General features: G+C 47.5%; 1 protein-coding gene across 3 annotated transcripts in view; it reads left to right on the top strand.

The window, feature by feature from the left end:
- Window positions 1–20,760, top strand: part of LOC143783135 (cytochrome P450 2C20-like) — a 744,296-nt gene that overhangs the window by 561,263 nt on the left and 162,273 nt on the right. For all 3 annotated transcript variants that reach the window (XM_077271442.1, XM_077271444.1, XM_077271443.1), the window contains exons 3-4: window positions 16,961–17,123; window positions 17,534–17,674. In XM_077271442.1, the coding sequence (XP_077127557.1) occupies window positions 16,961–17,123; window positions 17,534–17,674 (304 nt within the window). The remainder of the gene's footprint in view (window positions 1–16,960; window positions 17,124–17,533; window positions 17,675–20,760) is intronic.

Below are 20,760 nucleotides of genomic sequence, written 5' to 3'. Positions count from 1 at the left end.
AGCTCCTTGCAGATGATGCCTCCATTCTTTGAAAGCCGCAATAATAGCCAGCAATTCCTTGTCTCCCACATCATAATTCTTCTCTGCTGAGGTTAGTCTACTGTAAAAGAAAGCACAAGTATGTAGCAGACCCTTCTCTCCAGTTCTTTGGGAGAGAATAGCCCCCAAAGCATTATCAGAAGCGTCCACCTCCACAAAGAAAGGATGTGTTGGATATGGGTGTATCAACAGCGGTGCTGATGTGAAACAGATCTTCAGCCAATCAAAAGCTTCATGAGCCTGTGATGACCACTTAAAGGGCTTTTCCTTCTTTGTCAAGGAAGTAATGGGATGGACAATATCAGAAAAATTTCAAATGAAGCGTCTGTAGAAATTTGCAAAACCAATAAAACGTTGGACCTCCTTAACGTTCTTGGGTGCCGGCCAGTCAAGGATAGCCTGAATCTTACCAGATTCCATGTTCAGCCCCTGGGGAGAGATGATATAACCCAAGAACTGTATCTCAGAACGATGGAACTCACATTTCTCCGGCTTGATATACAGTTGGTTCTCTTTCAGACGTCTTAAATTAGTTCTGACATGTTCTTCATGTTCCTGTAGAGAGTCAGAAAAGATTAGTATATCGTCCAAATAGATCACCACAAACTGGTCCAACAAATCTCTGAAGATGTCATTAACAAGGTGTTGAAATGCTACAGGGGCGTTACAAAGCCCGAAGGGCATCACAAGAGATTCAAAGAGTCCATACCGGCATCTGAATGCTGTCTTCCACTCATCCCCTGGACGAATACGCACCAAATTATAAGCCCCACGAAGATCCAGCTTAGAGACCACCTTAGCATGGCGGACTCTTTCCAGTAATTCGGGAATCAGAGGCAAAGGGTAACGGTTACCTTATTGAGTTCCCGATAGTCAACACAGGGTCTCAGGGTCCCATCCTTCTTCTTTACAAAAAAAATGGGTGCCCCTGCTGGTGAGGAAGAAGGACGTATGAAGCCTTTGGCCAGATTTTCATCAATATACTCCTATAAGGCTTGAAGCTCAGGTGCCGCCAAAGGGTATACGTGACCAAAAGGAATATCTGCCCCAGGAATCAACTCAATGGAAGTCATAATGCCCGTGTGGAGGAAGTTTATCTGCATTCTTCTTGTCACAGAGGTCAGAGAACTCTTTATATGCTGGAGGTAAAGAAGATACCTGTACATGTGGTTCCGTAGCCATGGACTCAGGGACAGCTTCTGTTAACGCTGAGTTGCTCCCTGTTGGAAAGATAATCTCCTTTGTCTCCCAGTTGATAATTGGGTTCTGAGAACGCAACCACGGAATGCCTAAAATCACAGGAAAATGAGGAGAAGAAATTAGCAAGAAAGAAAGTTGCTCCTGATGATTAGGCTCCAACAAAATTTCAAGGGGTACGGTCTCCTGATCCACAGGCCCAGAGATTAAAGGTGACCCATCCACTGTTTCCATGGTAATTGGAGAGGCTCTTTGCTGAATTTTAATACCATGTTCCTTGGCAAATGCGATATCCATGAAATTGCACCTGCGCCAGAGTCAATCATAGCTGAACTGGAAATCCACTTTCCTGAACACAGGATCTTAATAAGGAGAGAACAGTGAGAGTTCTTTTCCTTCAGCTCCTAGGGGGGTGAAGTCATAGAAAGTGGAAAACACCTGCTCTAATCTGCTCTCTGCAGTCATTGTTCCAGCAGTCTCCTTTTTTTTATGGCTAGATTATCCTGTAATAATTATAGGGATAATTCAGGAGACTCTTTGCGTGGAACAAGACAACAGGACACAGTTTTATAAGGGGTAAAGTTTATATTATCACACGGTGATTCAAGCAGGTGCAGAGAGAAACTCAAGTCCACACCACTTGGTGCAAATAATAAACGCAGCTTAGCAGTCAATAGGAAACTTCAGAGGTATATGCAAACAAACAGAAAGTCTATGAAACACAGTTATTCTTGAGGAAACTTGACATGAATAGATCCCTGACTTAGTCCAGACACAGATAGATATGCTATTAGGCAGTTCAAATCATATCTTAGCTCAACCATGAAGGCCTGGTTAATAATCTCAGGTTTTGCAGAGCAGAAACAGCTTACATGTCCAGCAAATGCAGATGGAAGTAACACGAGCAGCAGATGAAGGAGGATTACTGAACACTGGTGTATGCAGCAGGAACTCAGAGCAGAGTGGCAGGATCTCCAACACAGGTTCACAGGAGCAGGTGCAGGTGCAAGGCCAGGGAGTAATCAGGAGCTGGATGCAAAGCAAAATAATCTAGCACAGACCGAAGGCTGCGGTGGAGTTTTATAGCAGGAAGACAAGTGCACATGAGACCAAAGACGCCATGTTGGAAAAGGGCAGTAATGCACAAAAGGTAAAAAATGTTCAGAGTCCTGACACCTAAGTTGACCCCATTCAGATTTAATGGTGATCACGACAAATTTCGTGGCTTTGTGAATCAATGTATGCTATATTTTGGTGTGCATACTGACCGTTTTCCTACTGATAGATCCAAAAGTATTGTGTGTAGTAATGCTACTGACCTCACGAGCGCTCGCCTGAGCGAATCCGATGATTGAGTCTCTTGACCCACGGTTAAATGACTTGGATGATTTCTTGGCCACTATAGCATTAATGTTTGATGACCCTAATCACCATACAACTACTGAATCTGCTTTGTTGTCTTTATGCCAGGCTAAACGTTCTGTTATTGAGTATGCCACTGAATTCAGGAGATTAGCGGTAGATACCAATTGGGACAGTTATGCACAATTGCCTATTTTTAAAAGAGGTCTGTCTAGTATTGTAAAAGATGAACTAGCCCGCTCTGAGTCACCACAAGAGCTAGAGACATTTATAAAGCAATGTGTGCGCATAGACATTCGCCTTACTGAGTGTAGGCAGGAGAAATTTGCTGCATATAACCGTGTTTCTAACTTTTCCCTTCCTTCCAAAGAGCCTGCAGGTAAAACCTCTCGGGAGGTGGAGGATGTGCCCATGCAAATTGATTCCGTTCAGAGGCTTGAGATCAATGATCGCCAGGAGCATCGCCTTCGTGAAAGTCTATGTTTCTACTGCAGCCAGTCTGACCACTTCTTGATCAATTGTCCTAAGTGTCCTAGACGGCCTAACAAGGTGCTAGCAGCAATAGGGGAGTATGACAACTGTGATGATGAATCTGACATCTCTGAATGTAGCCTGCCTTTAAACGCTGTATTCCATTCACTTTCTATGACTTCACACCCCAAGGAGCTGAAGGAAAAGAACTCTCACTGTTCTCTCCTTATTAAGATCCTGTGTTCAGGAAAGTGGATTTCCAGTGCAGCTATGATTGACTCTGGTGCAGGTGGCAATTTCATGGATATCGCATTTGCCAAGGAACATGGCATTAAAATTCAGCAAAGAGCCTCTCCAATTACCATGGAAACAGTGGATGGGTCACCTTTAATCTCTGGGCCTGTGGATCAGGAGACCGTACCCCTTGAAATTTTGTTGGAGCCTAATCATCAGGAGCAACTTTCTGTCTTGCTAATTTCTTCTCCTCATTTTCCTGTGATTTTAGGCATTCCGTGGTTGCGTTCTCAGAACCCAATTATCAACTGGGAGACCAAGGAGATTATCTTCCCAACAAGGATCAACTCAGGGTTAACAGAAGCTGTCCCTAAGTCAACGGCTACGGAACCACATGTACAGGTATTTTCTTTATGTCCAGCTTATAAAGAGTTCTCTGACATCTGTGACAAGAAGAATGCAGATCAACTTCCTCCACACAGGCATTATGACTGTCCCATTGAGCTGCTTCCCGGGGCAGCCATTCCTTTTGGTAACGTATACCCTTTGGCGGCACCTGAGCTTCAAGCCTTAAAGGAGTATATTGATGAAAATCTGGCCAAAGGCTTCATACGTCCTTCTTCCTCACCAGTAGGGGCACCTATCTTTTTTGTAAAGAAGAAGGATGAGACCCTGAGACCCTGTGTTGACTATCGAGAACTCAATAAGGTAACCGTACGAAACCGTTACCCTTTGCCTCTGATTCCTGAGTTACTGGAAAGAGTCCGCCATGCTAAGGTGTTCTCTAAACTGGATCTTCGTGGGGCTTATATTTTGGTGCGTATTCGTCCAGGGGATGAGTGGAAGACAGCATTCAGATGCCGGTATGGACACTTTGAATCTCTTGTGATGCCCTTCGGGCTTTGTAACGCCCCTGCAACATTTCAACACCTTGCTAATGACATTTTCAGAGATTTGTTGGACCAGTTTGTAGTGATCTATTTGGGCGATATACTAATCTTTTCTGACTCTCTACAGGAACATGAAGAACATGTCAGAACTAATTTAAGACGTCTGAAACAGAACCAACTGTATATCAAGCCGGAGAAATGTGAGTTCCATCGTTCTGAGACACAGTTCTTGGGTTATATCATCTCTCCCCAGGGGCTGAACATGGAATCTGGTAAGATTCAGGCTATTCTTGACTGGCCGGTACCCAAGAACGTTAAGGAGGTCCAACGTTTTATTGGTTTTGCAAATTTATACAGACGCTTCATTCGAAATTCTTCTGATATTGTCTGTCCCATTACTTCCTTGACAAAGAAGGAAAAGCCCTTTAAGTGGTCATCACAGGCTCAAGAAGCTTTTATTGGCTTAAGATCTGTTTCACATCAGCACCGCTGTTGATACACCCAGATCCAACTCTTCCCTTCATTGTGGAGGTGGACGCTTCTGATAATGTTTTGGGGGCTATTCTCTCCCAAAGAACTGGAGAGAAGGGTCTGCTACATCCCTGTGCTTTCTTTTCCCGTAGACTAACCTCAGCAGAGAAGAATTAAGATGTGGGAGACAAGGAATTTCTGGCTATTATTGTGGCTTTCAAAGAATGGAGGCATCATCTGCAAGGAGCTGCACAACAGGTCATAGTGCTAACTGATCATCACAATCTAAAGGTCCTTAGATCCGCTAGATGTCTTTCTCCTCGTCAGGCTCGTTGGAACTTATGTTTAAATCAATTTAACTTTGTTATCTCATACCGTCCAGGTTCTCGTAATGGGAAGGCTGATGCCTTATCCCGAATCCATGCTGCGGATTCCGTACCTAGAGCCCCGTCCAAGACCATTCTATCTGATGCCAATTTCATCGGAGTTATCCATGATCAGGACTTGTGGAAGGAGTGCAGGGAGTCCTATGAAGGTGATGTATTTCTGGCCAACCCACCTGTGGATATTATTTTTGTCTTTAAGGGTGGCATGTGGTTCAGAGATCGACGTATCTACGTCCCTGAGGTCGTCCGTCTGCAGACCCTCAAGTTCGTACATGACTCCAAGTTGGCTGGTCACAGGGGGGTACAGAAGACAAAAGAGTTCCTGAGCCGATTCTTCTGGTGGCCAACTTGCCTGAAGGATACCAAGGACTATCTTCTCTCCTGCGAGGTATGTGCCCGTTACAAGACTCCTCATGTGGCACCTACAGGTCTTCTACAACCATTATCTGTTCCGTCCTTCCCTTGGGGGGTCTATATCAATGGACTTTATTGTGGAGCTGCCTACATCGGGGGGCACGAATACAATCATGATGGTAGTTGATCGCCTGACTAAAGCTGCTCATTTTGTTCCGTGCACCGGCCTCCCCTCAGCTAAAGATAGAGTGAATTTGGTTATACAGAATGTCTTTTGGTTGCATGGGGTGCCAGATGAGATCATCTCTGACCATGGAGTACAGTTCACTTCAAGATTCTGGAAGGGGTTTTGCTGTGCACTCAATATTAATGTCTGTCTCTCTTCTGCTTACCATCCCCAGACAAATGGTCAGACTGAGCGTACCAACCAGACGCTGGAACAATATCTGAGATGCTATGTCAGCCATCTCCAGGATGATTGGTTGGAGTTGTTGCCGTTAGCTGAATTTTCATATAATAATTCTCATAGCGCCTCCACTAAATTTACACCTTTCTTTGCCAATCTGGGTTATCATCCGGGTATTTTACCTAAGTCTCCAATTAATTCTCCGGTTCTGGCAGTGAAGGAAAGGCTAACTGCGATGAGTCAAAATCTGGAGGTTCTGAAGGAATCCCTGACCACAGCTCAAGAACATTATAAGAGATCGGCTGATAGATTCCGTAAACCTGCACCCATGTTCAAGGTAGGAGATTCCGTGTAGTTAGCAACTAAGAATCTGAAGTTAAACGTTCCTTCACAAAAACTTGGACAGAAATTCATTGGCCCTTTCAAGATCAACGGTATTGTGAGCTCTGTGGCCTGCCGGCTGAAGCTGCCTAGGACAATGAAGGTACACCCAGTTTTTCATGTATCTTTACTAAAGCCTCTATCTCCTAATACCTTCCAGGGACGTGTTGTGCCACGTCCGCAGCCTGTGGTGATTGATGGGCAAGAACAATTTGTGGTGGAGGAAATTATTGATTCCAGGATTCGCAGGAATCGGCTCCAATATCTGATAAGATGGCAGGGATATCCCCCTGAGGAAGACTCTTGGGAACCTGTGGAAAACATCAATGCCCAACAGAAGATTTCTCATTTTCATCAGACATTCCCTGAGAAACCAGGTCCAGGATCGTCCTGAGGCCACTTCTAAGGAGGGAGTAATGTCAGGACTCTGAACATTTTTTTACCTTTTGTGCATTACTGCCCTTTTTCAAGATGGCGTCTTTGGTCTCATGTGCTCTGTGTCTTCCTGCTATAAAGCTCCACCCCAGCCTTCAGTCTGTGCTAGATTATTCTGCCTTGCATCCAGCTCCTGACCTCTGATTACTCCCTGGTTATACATCTACTCCTGTGAACCTGTGTGGTGATCCTGCTACTCTGCTCTGAGTTCCTGCTGCATATATAAGTTTCCAGTAATCCTCCTTCATCTGCTGCTCGTGTTTACTTCTAGCTGCATTTGCTGGACATGTAAGCTGTTGCTGCTTTGCAATAACCTGAGACTATTAACCAGGCCTCCCTGGTTGAGCTAAGATATCATTTGAACTGCCTTATAAGCATATCTATCTGTGTCTGGACTAGACAGGGATTTATTCGTGTCAAGTATCCTCAAGAAAAACTGTGGTACATAGACTTTCTGCTTGATTGCATTCTCCTCTGAAGTTACCTATAGACTGCAAGCTGCGTTTATTATTTGCACCAAGTGTTGTGGACTTGAGTTTCTCTCTGCACCTGTTGAATCACCGTGTGATAATATAGACTTTACCACTTACAAAACTGTGTCCTGTAGTTGTCTTGTTCCACGCAGAGTCTCCTGAGTTATCCCCTATAATTATTACATTTGCAGTCACTTTACATGGTTTACTGAAGTATTCAAGCAGCCACAGTCCAGTGCACCAGATCAACGGGCACAGGCAAGGTCCGGCCAGCTTGGAAGCGAGTTCAGAGTCCCCTTTTCTAAGTGGAGTTAAAAGTCTTCCTACTAGCGTGGTGGTGTTGTCCCTTGCTGTCTGCGGCTTCTGTCAAGGTCCTCACTGTTCTCTCTGTCCTCCTTAAAGGATAGGACACAAACCCGTATGACAGGTGGCTCGAGCCTTTTTACAGGGTCTCTATCATAACCAAGGCTCTATGCACCATTGTGTCTCCAGGTGTTAGGGCGAACAGGTGACATGTGTCCAGGTGTTAGGGCGAACAGCTGTCCTGCCGGTTTCTGCTGTGCCACATGGAGTCGACACAACCTCAGTCTTCTGGCTACCGGTGTCTGCGCTCTGCAGAGAGGTAGCTCAGGCGCAGCTTTTCTCCCCAGTTCTTTCTTTCCTGTGCTCCGCTCTCCTGCACGCTCTCTACAATGTGTTCTCTTTCTGTATTCTCTCTTTCCAGGAGCTGCAGCACCCTCTTGGCTGCATGGCCCTTCACACATCTCTCTGCCTCAGACTGTTCCAGTCTGCTGTCTGGCACTGTCTAACTTTCCCACTAGACCAGAATATATATATATATATATATATATATATATATATATATATATATATATATATATATATATATATATATATATATACACTCACCGGCCACTTTATTAGGTACACCATGCTAGTAACGGGTTGGACCCCCTTTTGCCTTCAGAACTGCCTCAATTCTTCGTTGCATAGATTCAACAAGGTGCTGGAAGCATTCCTCAGAGATTTTGGTCCATATTGACATGATGGCATCACACAGTTGCCGCAGATTTGTCGGCTGCACATCCCAAAGATGCTCCATACAAGGCAGGATGGATCCATGCTTTCATGTTGTTTACGCCAAATTCTGACCCTACCATCCGAATGTCGCAGCAGAAATCGAGACTCATCAGACCAAGCAACGTTTTTCCAATCTTCTACTGTCCAATTTCGATGAGCTTGTACAAATTGTAGCCTCAGTTTCCTGTTCATAGCTGAAAGGAGTGGTACCCATTGTGGTCTTCTGCTGCTGTAGCCCATCTGCCTCAAAGTTCGACGCACTGTGCGTTCAGAGATGCTCTTAGGCCTACCTTGGTTGTAACGGGTGGCGATTTGAGTCACTGTTGCCTTTCTATCAGCTCAAACCAGTCTGCCCATTCTCCTCTGACCTCTGGCATCAACAAGGCATTTCCGCCCACAGAACTGCCGCTCACTGGATTTTTTTTCTTTTTCGGACCATTCTCTGTAAACCCTAGAGATGGTTGTGCGTGAAAATCCCAGTAGATCAGCAGTTTCTGAAATACTCAGACCAGCCCTTCTGGCACCAACAACCATGCCACGTTCAAAGGCACTCAAATCACCTTTCTTCCCCATACTGATGCTCGGTTTGAACTGCAGGAGATTGTCTTGACCATGTCTACATGCCTAAATGCACTGAGTTGCCGCCATGTGATTGGCTGATTAGAAATTAAGTGTTAACAAGAAGTTGGACAGGTGTACCTAATAAAGTGGCCAGTGAGTGTATATATATATATATATATATATATATAGGGGAGCCACCCATAAGCTGGATCAGAGCTGCCCCTTCAGGCCTGGAGTGTGAGTATGTTGTATGTTTGTGGTTACCTAATACAGAAGATCTTCCTTTGCTTCCAAGCATGACATGACTCTCCCCATGAGGAAAACAATGCCACTGTAACAACCAAGACCCTGGGGTGTTACATATCCACCATGTTTCCTCTTGAGAGACTCAGAAACGATCCAGCTAGAAACCTTTTTCTGAGTGAAGCTGTTTAAGACCTGTCTCCTGCAGGTTCCTGCATTAATTCTGCCATTCCTGAGTGGTGACATCAGACATCACTCCATTACCCTCACAGCCAGCCCCAATTATACGCCATTACCCACACAGCCAGCCCTCACTGTACGCCATTACCCACACAGCCAACCCCACTATACGCCATTACCCACACAGCCAGCCCCCACTATGCACCATTACCCACACAGCCAGCCCCCACTATACACCATTACCTGCAGCCAGCCCCCACTACACATCATTACCCACACAGCCAGCCCCCACTCTACACTATTACCCACACAGCCAGCAATCACTGTACGCCATCACCCACACAGCCAGCCCCCACTATACACCATTACCCACACAGCCAGCCCCCAACTATACACCATTACCCACACAGCCAGCCCCCACTACACACCATTAGCCACACAACCAGCCCCCGCTCTACACCATTACCCTCACAGCCAGCCCCCACTACACATCATTACCCACACAGCCAGTGCCACTTCACGCCATCAGCCACACAGCCAGTCCCCACTATGCGCCATTACCCACACAACCAGCCGCCACTATATGCCATTACCCACCCTGAGAGCCCCCACTATGCTCCATTACTCACACAGCCAGCCCCCACTATACACCATTAACCACACAGCTATGTCCACTATCCACCATTGCCCACACAGCCATCCCCACTATCTACCATTGCCTACAGCCAGCCCCCACTATATGCCATTACCCATACAGCCAGACACCACTAAATGACATTACTCACAGAGCCAGCCCCCACTATATGTTAATACGTCCACAGCTTGCCCCCTCTATACGACATTACCCACACAGTCAGACCCCACTATGCACCATTACCCACACAGCCAGTAGAGACGAGTGAATATTTTTGGGAAACGATTGCCAAACATAAATTCAACACAAATATGGTACATTTGGATTCGTGATCAGTAGCACGAGCATTTTTCTTAAAATCGGAAAAAGTTGGTAACATTCGGTAAAAGTGCAGGAAAATCATTGCGTTGCCACTAAAGTATTTTAAGTAGATGATAGAATAAAAGCCAGCAATTATTGTGACGCATACAGTATAGTCACGATGTGACAGGTTAGAATAGAGTAGATCGAATAATATTAATAATTTTATTTATTTAGCACCAACATATTCCGCAGCGCTTTACATTACAGAGGGGACCTGCACAGACAATAAATATTACAGCATAACAATAAACACAAATCAAAACAGATACCAGGAGGAATGAGGGCCCTACTCGCAAGCTACAATCTATAGGAAAAAGGGAGACACGAGAGGTGGATGGTAACAATTGCTTTCGTTGTTCAGACCAGCCATAGTGTAAGGCTCGGGTGTTCATGTAAAGCTGCATGAACCAGTTAACAGCCTAAGTATGTAGCAGTACAGACACAGAGGGCTATTAACTGCATAAAGTGTATGACAACATGATGCGAGGAACCTGATTATGGTTTTTTTAATAGGCCACACAGGGATAGTTAGGTTAATGCATTGAGGCGGTAGGCCAGTCTGAACAAATGCGGTTTTAGGGCACGCTTAAAACTGTGGGGATTGGGGATTAATCGTATTAACCTGGGTAGTGCATTCCAAAGAATCGGCGCAGCACGTGTAAAGTCTTGGAGACGGGAGTGGGAGGTTCTGATTATTGAGGATGCTAACCTGAGGTCATTAGCAGAGCGGAGGGCATGGGTAGGGTGGTAGACTGAGACCAGAGAGGAGATGTAGGGTGGTGCTGAGCCATGGAGTGCTTTGTGGATGAGGGTACTAGTTTTGTACTGGATTCTGGAGTGGATGGGTAGCCAGTGTAATGACTGGCACAAGGTAGAGGCATTGGTGTAACGGTTGGTGAGGAATATGATCCTGGCAGCAGCATTCAGGACAGATTGGAGCGGGGAGAGTTTGGTAAGAGGGAGGCCGATTAGTAGAGACTTACAATAGTCCAGACGAGAATGAGTAAGTGAAACAGTAAGAGGTTCTGCAGAGTTGAAAGTAAGAAAAGTGCGAATTATAGAAATGTTTTTGAGATGCAGATAAGAAGAGGGAGCCAGTGATCGTATGTGAGGGGTGAATGAAAGCTTAAAATTAAGGATGACCCCAAGGCAGCGGGCATGTTGCTTGGGAGTAATGGTGGAACCGCACACGGAGATGGCAATGTCAGGCAAAGCTAGGTTAGTAGAGGGAGAGAACACGAGGAGTTCAGTTTTTGACAGGTTCAGTTTCAGATAGAGGGAGGACACGATGTTAGAGACAGCGGTAAGACATATATATATATATATGTATATATATATATATACTAGCTATTGAACCCGTTCTACGCCCGGGTGGCGAGCATTTATATTGGTATATGGTCTCCATCCTGTCATGTGCTGCTCCCATCTTGCTCTCCCATCTTGCTCTCCCATACTGTCATGTGCTGCTCCATGCTGCGCCCCCATCCTGTCATGTGCTGCTCCATCCTGCGCCCCCATCCTTTCATGTGCTGCTCCATCCTGCACCCCCATCCTGTCATGTGCTGCTCCATCCTGCGCCCCCATCCTGTCATGTGCTGCTCCATCCTGCGCCCCCATCCTGTCATGTGCTGCTCCATCCTGCGTCCCCATCCTATCATGTGCTGCTCCATCCTGCACACCCATCAGTGCGGGCGGCTGTGCTGAGTGATGGCGGCTGTGCTGAGTGCGGGCGGCTGTGCTGAGTGCAGGTGGCTGTGCGTGGCTATGCTGGGTGCGGGCGGCTGTGCGTGGCTGTGCTGGGTGCGGGCGGCTGTGCGTGGCTGTGCTGGGTGCGGGCGGCTGTGCGTGGCTGTGCTGGTTGCGGGCGGCTGTGTGTGGCTGTGCTAAGTGCAGGCGGCTGTGCGTGGCGGTGTTGAGTGCGGGCGGCTGTGCGTAGCTGTGGGCGGCTGTGCGTGGCGGTGCTGAGTGCAGGCGGCTGTGCGTGGCGGCTGTGCATGGCTGTGCTGGGTGTGGTGGCTGTGCTGAGTGCAGGTGGCTGTGGGCGGCTGTGCTGGGTGCGGCGACTGTGCGTGGCTGTGCTGGGTGCGGCGGCTTTGCGTGGCTGTGCTGGGTGCGTGCGGCTGTGCGTGGCTGTGGGTGGCTGTGCTGGGTGCGGTGGCTGTGCTGGGTGCGGCGGCTGTGCGCAGCTGTGCGTGGCTGTGCTCGGTGCGGCGGCTGTGGGCGGCTGTGCTGGGTGCGGTGGCTGTGCTGGGTGCAGCAGCTGTGGGCGGCTGTGCTGGGTGCGGTGGCTGTGCTGGTTGCGGCGGTTGTGCATGGCTGTGGACGGCTGTGCGTGGCTGTGCTGGGTGCGGTGGCTGTGCTGGTTGCGGCGGTTGTGCGTGGCTGTGGACGGCTGTGCATGGCTGTGCTGGGTGCGGTGGCTGTGCTGGTTGCGGCGGTTGTGCGTGGCTGTGGACGGCTGTGCGTGGCTGTGCTGGGTGCGGTGGCTGTGCTGGGTGTGGCGGCTGTGCGTGGCTGTGGGCGGCTGTGCTGGGTGCGGGCGGCTGTGCGTGGCTGTAAGGGTGCGGGTGGCTGTGGGCGGCTGTGCGTGGCTGTGGGCGGCTGTGCGTGGCCGTGCTGGGTGCGGCGGCTGTGGGCGGCTGTGCTGGGTGCGGTGGCTGTGCTGGGTGCGGCGGCTGTGCGTGGCTGTGGGTGGCTGTGCTGGGTGCGGTGGCTGTGCTGGGTGCGGCGGCTGTGCGTGGCTGTGCTGGGTGCAGTGGCTGTGCTGGGTGCGGTGGTTGTGCATGGCTGTGGACGGCTGTGCGTGGCTGTGCTGGGTGCGGCGGCTGTGCGTGGCTGTGCTGGGTGCGGCGGCTGTGCTGGGTGCGGCGGCTGTGCGTAGCTGTGGGCGGCTGTGCTGGGTGCGGTGGCTGTGCTGGGTGCGGCGGCTGTGCGTGGCTGTGCTGGGTGCGGTGGCTGTGCTGGGTGCGGCGGTTGTGCGTGGCTGTGGACGGCGGTGCGTGGCTGTGCTGGGTGCGGGCGGCTGTGCGTGGCTGTGGGCGGCTGTGCTGGGTGCGGTGGCTGTGCTGGGTGCGGCGGCTGTGCGTGGCTGTGCTGGGTGCGGTGGCTGTGCTGGGTGCGGCGGATGTGCGTGGCTGTTCTGGGTGTGGTGGCTGTGCTGGGTGCGGCGGCTGTGCTGGGTGCGGCGGCTGTGCGTGGCTGTGGGCGGCTGTGCTGGGTGCGGTGGCCGTGCTGGGTGCGGCGGCTGTGCGTGGCTGTGCTGGGTGCGGCAGTTGTGCGTGGCTGTGGACGGCTGTGCGTGGCTGTGCTGGGTGCGGCGGCTGTGCGTGGCTGTGCTGGGTGCGGTGGCTGTGCTGGGTGCGGTGGCTGTGCTTGGTGCGGCAGCTGTGGGCGTCTGTGCTGGGTGCGGGCGGCTGTGCGTGGCTGTGCTGGGTGCGGGTGGCTGTGCGTGGCTGTGCTGGGTGCGGGCGGCTGTGCGTGGCTGTGGGCGGCTGTGCTAGGTGCGGCGGCTGTGCGTGGCGGTGCTGGGGGCCTGAGCAGGCGGGGACACCGGCGCACTGTGGGGGTCAGGTGCCGGAGTCGCCGCTAGCTCAGGCCCCCGGCACTTGCTATATTCACCTGTCGCCCGTTCCAGCGCTGCGCGCTGGTCTGTCTTCCGGGTCCTCTGGCTGTGACTGTTCGCTCAGAGGGCGGCGCGCATTAAGCGCGTCATCGCGCCCTTTGAACTGAACGTCACAGGCAGCGGATGTGGAGGAGCAGCGCGGCGCATCGGTGGAATGGAGGACAGGTAAATATATCATACTCACCCTCCTGTGGCTCCGTCCCTGCTTCTCCGTTGGAGATCGCGGTGTGCGTTCAGTGCTTACGCATACCGCGATCTCCTGGGAGCGTCACTCTGCGGGGTCCAGACTGCGCCGGCGCTTGCGCTTGCGCAGTCTATAAAGGCTTCGGACAGAGTGACGCTCCCAGCGTTATATTATAGATATATATATATATATATATATATATATATATATATATATTATATATATATTTATATATATATATATATATGTACACACACTTAAAGTACATAGATATAAATATGTCAGTGACACACACATATGTTGTGAATTCTGCTCTTGGGCTCCCTCCGGTGGTTGTAAGTGGTACTGCTGCTCCTTTGGATCTCAGCAGTCATCAGGTGCTTTCACTTACTACCAATTCTGACTGGGCTATTTAATCTGGCTAGATCCTTTAGTCAGTGCCAGTTGTCCATTGTTTTTGGAGGATTCACATCTCTGCTTGGTTTCTCCTGCTACACTGTCCAAATCATTAAAGATAAGTCCTGGCTTTGTTTTTGCAGTCCACATGCTGTGGACCTTATAGCTCAGTGCATTTCTATGTTTTTTCTTGTCCAGCTTTGTCTGTGTAAGGATTTATTCAGCCAAGCTGGAAGCTCTGGAGATGCAGTTACCCTCCATGCCTTTAGTTAGGTGTGGAGATTTTTGTATTCTCTGTGGTGGATATTTTGTAGTATTTTAATACTGACCGCACAGTACTCTGTCCTGTCCTTTCTTTTTAGCTAGCGTGGCCTCCTATGCTAAATTCTGTTTTCAGTCTGCATATGTAATTTCCCTCAACTCTCACAGGCAATATTTGTGGGGGGCTGTCTATCCTTTGGGGATTTTCTCTGAGGCAAGATAGTTTCCCCGTTTCTTTCTTTAGGGGTAATTAGTCCTCAGGCTGTGACGAGGTGTCTAGGGAGTGACAGGAACATCCCACGGCTATTGCAGTGTTAAGTTCAGGGTCTGCGGTCAGTATAGAGGCCACCTTCTCCAGAGCTCGTCCATGCTGCTCCTAGGCCACCAGATCATAACACACATATATATGTATACATATTACATAAATAATTAGAAGAAAAGCCAGCAATTCATCTGCCGTGTACTGTAAAATCACAGCAGGAGCCGACAGGATAGAAGAGATGGATTATACACAGTAAATACAAATAGAGTAGATAGATATACAGATGTCAGTGATATATACAGTTAGTACAGTGTGTGTGCAGCTTACTGAACATGTATTTAATTAATAAAAGATTTTTTTCAGAAAAAAATGGTGTGGGATCCTGCTTAATTTTTGTAACGAGCAGAGGGAAAGCCGAAGGCTGGGGGCAGATGTTTATAGCCTGGGAAGGGGGTAATACCCATGGAGCTTCCGAGGCTGTTAATATCAGCTCACAGTTCTATACCTAGCCTTTACTGGCTATGAAAATGGGGGACTCTGAAAAAAAATGACATAGGTTTCCCCTATAATTAATCAGCAAAGGCCATGCAGACAGCTGCAGGCTGATATTAATAGTGTAATGACTCAGGATGGGGTTTTTCTCCCGTCCTGGTCAGGTAGGGGTTAACCTTGTTTAGCCTCTCTTTAATTTAGGGAGGGTTATTAGGTCTGCTGCTGGCCTAGTTCTGTGTCAGTGATACTTTTGCTTACCCGGCTTCAGTTGTTGACCCAGGTTATCATTCTGATATCATTGTGCTTCTGTGTGCTTGTGTTTCCAGTGTATGACCCGGCTTAGACTCTGTTTCTGACTCTTGATTCGGTATTACTCTGTACTCTCTAGCTCTGATCTCCAGCTTCGTCTTTGACCACTCTCTGTCTTGTTCTCTTGTCCTGCGCTCCTGTCTGGCTACTGACCTCGGCTTGTCCCCCACCATCCTTCTATCTCGTCCCTGACTACCGCTTGCCTTCCCAGCTTCTGACCTCAGCTTGCCTGACTACGTACCCAGCGATCACCTAGCAGTCGCTTCCCATCCATTCTCAGAGATTGGCTCCACCCCCGGCATCTTCCCGGCCATCACGTGATCTGCCAGGTCCTGCTCTGCTTTTCCCGAGCATTTTAGTGCTCGCTCATCACAATCTATTATCTATCTTTCTATCTATCTGTCTGTCTGGCTATCTATTATCTATCTATTATATATCTATTATCTATCTACCAATTTTTTATCTATCTGTCTTTTATCTATCTACCTATCTATCTATCTATCTATCTATCTATCTATCTATCTATCTATCTATCTCTAAACCTCTATCTTTGAACATCTTTATCCCCTAAACATCTGTCATTTCTATTGTGAATTCTATTCTGGTATGTGTCTCATTCCCGGCACACGGATGTCACAGTTTATGCAATCCGTGTGCACACAGGAGGTGCGTAATGTCATCCATGCTGCCGGAGAAAAAACAGACATGTTTACGTGTGGGTCACACAGATATACAGTCCTTATGAAAACTAAGAGGTGTGGGGATCACCAAGAATTTAATGCGTGTGTCTCCTGTAAGTGTGAAAACTGAGGCCAAACGTATCGGAAACATGCGTATGTGAAGGGGCCTAAGGAGTTTTGTTCCTCGTCATTGAGAAATGGCCTCTGCTTGGCTCAAATTTTTAATATCACAAAATTAAGATTTCTTCTTGTTTCAGATTAAAACTTTTACTCTTTTTATTTCAGTGGCTTCAGTGAAGGTAGAATTTAGTGAAAATCCCATCATCGTTCTGCGCATTCCGGACATCACTCTGCCTTAGTCATGGCAAGATGCTGTGATTTTTACTGAATTGTACAAGGATTGTAAAGAGGTTGAAATAAAACCGGTGAAATAAATTTAATCAGATTTTTCTTGAAATTTAAATTTTTGCCTTTTTTACATTGTAAAAAGACTGTGAATTGTAAGTTCTCCTGAAAATGTATAGATCCAATCTTAGGGAAAGAGGAATGTATGGCAGCTGTTTATTAATTTATCAAATGTGTTTCCTTCATCAGCTCAGCCAAAAATACGGCTCTGTGTTCACCATCTGGAAATTCTCAGAACCTGTGGTCGTCCTGTGCGGCTACGAGACGGTGAAAGACGCTCTGATAAATCACGCTGAGCAGTTCAGTGCACGTCCCTACATCCCAGTGTTGTACCTGTCCACCGAGGGATATGGTGAGATTAAAGCATCATGTAGGATCTCCGAAATCAATTCAGAGTCATTTAGCATATATAAAACAGTGGGTGGGTGAGGGAGATGAAGCTGCAGGTACAATCTCTTGGAAACAGGGCAAAGATAAGTTCACATGCACAGTTATCATCCCCGCTCTCCACATCAGATTTTTCAATGTGGAATGATACTTTTAAAACGGTGAGGTCCTACACAATTCCTCATGAGGCGGTGCATGTCTCCCAAATAGGATAGACCAGGATGCTAACACCAGGGGCATTGTGGCGGATGTTGGGGCACTTTATCTGACTGTATGTCTTTAAGGCTTGTAAGGGGTATTATAGTAATGTGGTGAGGTGCTAGAACTCTTGTTCTGTATGCAGCCAGAAATGTTTCCATGTCCTTTCTTTCTTAGGTTTTAATGGACCACGGTGGCGATCACTCCGTCGTGTCAGCATGACATCTCTCAGAAATTTTGGAATGGGGAAGAAGACCATGGAGATAAGAGTATTGGCAGAGTCCAAATACCTGGTGCAGGCTGTGTCAGAGACAGGAGGTGGGTGAGATCTAAATATTCCAAAATCTGATGTCAGCCAATAGGAGAGATGTCATAGATCTCAAAGTCCATAAAGAAATTTGCATATATTTGTCTCTTCATATCTCTTCTTGGCAATGATGATTGATTTCTCTCTGACTGCCGCCCTCCATGCTCCCCTCTCTCAGAGACTGCTCCCTATGCCCCCTCTTTATCATGCCTGCTCCCTATGAGCCCTCTGAAATAGACTGCGCCCTATTCCCTTATCTCACAGACTGCTCCCCATGTCACCTCTTTTCACAAACTGCTCAAAATAACTCCTCTCACAGACTGCTTGTTACACTCACCAGTTGAGGCAGATCTTCCAAGCTCAAGATGTGGATGGGCACATGGAAAATGGGCATCAGTGCAGAATATAGAGAGAACACACGGGACACGGACAGACAAGCACCAGAAGACCGCAGGCAGGTATATGCAGTTTGGGAGACAGCAGGCAGGAGGAGGATATCAAAAAACCACAGGCAAGCAGACAGAGAGCAGGAAACATCAGGCAGGTAGAGGTTGTCAAGAAACCGCAGGTAGACAGGTGCAGTGCAGGAAAGCTGAGTAGCAAGCCAAGGGCCAGGAACACAGAGGTCTTAATGCAGTACCAAAACACAAGGGTGAGTCTCTATGAGCCTTCTATAGTCCCTGGCTGATATTCTCATGGAATCACACCAGGTCATCCGCAAAGCCCAACGTGAAGTACAGCAGAGTTTATCGGACCAGAAAATGCCTTTGATACCAGAGAACATCCCTTAGGTGTTGAACTGAAGGGATAAGAGATGGCAGCTACAATATGATCTGGTTCAAACACATATAAAAGCTGGTTATAAGCAGCATCAGACAGATCAAAGGACCAGGATAGCGTGTATTTCTCACCTATGCAATAAGTGAGGATGAAATCGAAGTGTGAAAAAAAGAGTGACTACCAGGCTTTGCAGGAATTATAGAGAGCAGACTGAAGATACTACAGGTTTTTGTGGTCAGTGTAAATAGTCACTGGGAACCTATCTCCTTCCAGAAAATGTCACCACTCCTCAAGGCCCATTTTAATGGCTTGGAATTCATGGTTACCAATGGAATAAATCTGCTCCGCTGGGGAGAATTTCCTGGAGACGACTCCACAGGGATGATTTGTTGTTGTGGCAGAATTTTGAGAGAGAACTGCTCCTACACCAATATCAGAGGCATCTACCTCAAGGAAGAAGGGACTGTTCACATGGAGATGGAGCAGAACATGAGCAGTATAGAAACATGACTTGAGTTCTTGGAAGGCTCTAATAGCAGATTTCGTACAGTTCTGGGAATTAGCTCCCTTCCCGGTTAAGGCAGCCAGCGGGGCAACCACTTGAAAAAGTTTTTAATAAATTGGCAGTAATAATTAGCGAAGTGAAGAAATCTTTGGAGAGCCTTGAGACCGACTTACTGTGGCAATTCAATATGGCGGACACTTTCTTTGGGTCCATATGAAGACCACCAGAAGAGATGCTCCAATTTGTTTTATTTTACCAAAGGTAACAGGAGAAATTGGACCCCAAAGTTGTTGTACAATTTATTCTGAGTACGCTGATACCCCATATGTGGGGGTAAACCACTGTTTGGGCGCATGGCAGAGTTCAGAAGGGAAGGAGTGCCATTTGACTATTCAATGCAAAATTGACTGGAATTGAGATAGGACGCCATGTCGTGTTTGGAGAGCCCCTATTGTGCCTAAACATTGAAACCCCCCACAAGTGACACTATTTCGGAAAGTAGACCCCCTAAGGAACTTATCTAGAATTGTGATTAGCACTTTGACTCGCCAAGTGCTTCACAGAAGTTTACAATGCAAAGCTGTAAAAATAAAAAATCATATTTTTTCACAAAAATTATCTTTCCGCCCCTAATTTTTATTTTCCCAAGGGTAATAAAAGAAATTGGACCCCAAAAGTTGTTGTGAAGTTTGTCCTGAGTACGCTAATACCCCATATGTGGGGGTAAACAACTGTTTGGGCTCATGGCAGAGCTCGGAAGGGAAGGAGTGCCGTTTGACTTTTCAATGCAAAATTGACTGGAATTAAGATGGGATGCCATGTCGCATTTGGAGAGCCCCTGATGTGCCTAAACATTGAAACCCCTCACAAGTGACACCATTTTGGAAAGTATAGAATTATATAATCACTGCACTCGCACCATAGAGAATACTTGATTCAAGTGGAAAGTTTATTCAAACAATATTGAAGTAGTGGAGCGATAGGCAAAAACATTTCGGCCAACCCGTGGCCTTGATCACAATATCGCCTTCTTGGGAGGTTCTTTCTAGAATGATTGTGCAGTGTTGCTGCGGTAATCAACAAAGGTTAGAGGTGTATTGTCCTGCATAATGTTAGAAACAGGTACATAGCAGTAAGAGAGACATTGCTGTCTAGGGTTGAAGGCTATAGATATATATAGCTGCCAGTATGGTGTAAAAAAAGCCAGATCCAACCAGTGGTATCACTGTGCTACTGTAATAGGTAAGAGGAGGAGGGTATAGGGGGATAAAGATCTATTGGTAGTTGCGATTATTAGCGAATGGAGCAAGCGTTGGTGGCTAAGTGGAGAGAGCCGAAACGGACAGTCTCTAGGCAGGGGAGAAGCTTTTATCCCCAAAGTTTGTTGTCCAATTTGTGCTGAGTATGCTTATACCCAATATGTGGGAGAAAACTACTGTTTGGGCGCATTGCAGAGCTCGGAAGGGAAGGAGCGCAGTTTGGAATGCAGACTTAGATGGAATGGTCTGCAGGCGTCACATTGCATTTGCAGAGCCCCTGATGTACCTAAACAGTAGAAATCCCCCACAAGTGACCCCATATTGAAAACTAAACCCCCCAAGGAACTCATCTAGATCTGTTGTGAGAACATTGAAGCCCCAAGTGTTTCACTGCAGTTTATAACGCAGAGCCATGTAAATAAAAATATTTTTTTTCCCACAAAAAAATATTTTTTAGCCCCCAGTTTTGTATTTTACCAAGGGTAACAGGAGAAATTGGACCCAAAAAGTTGTTGTCCAATTTGTCCTGAGTACGCTGGTACCCCATATGTGG

Source organism: Ranitomeya variabilis, chromosome 6 (genome assembly GCF_051348905.1).
Source record: "Ranitomeya variabilis isolate aRanVar5 chromosome 6, aRanVar5.hap1, whole genome shotgun sequence".
NCBI lineage: Eukaryota > Metazoa > Chordata > Amphibia > Anura > Dendrobatidae > Ranitomeya > Ranitomeya variabilis.
This window is presented reverse-complemented; position numbering and strand designations above follow the sequence as displayed.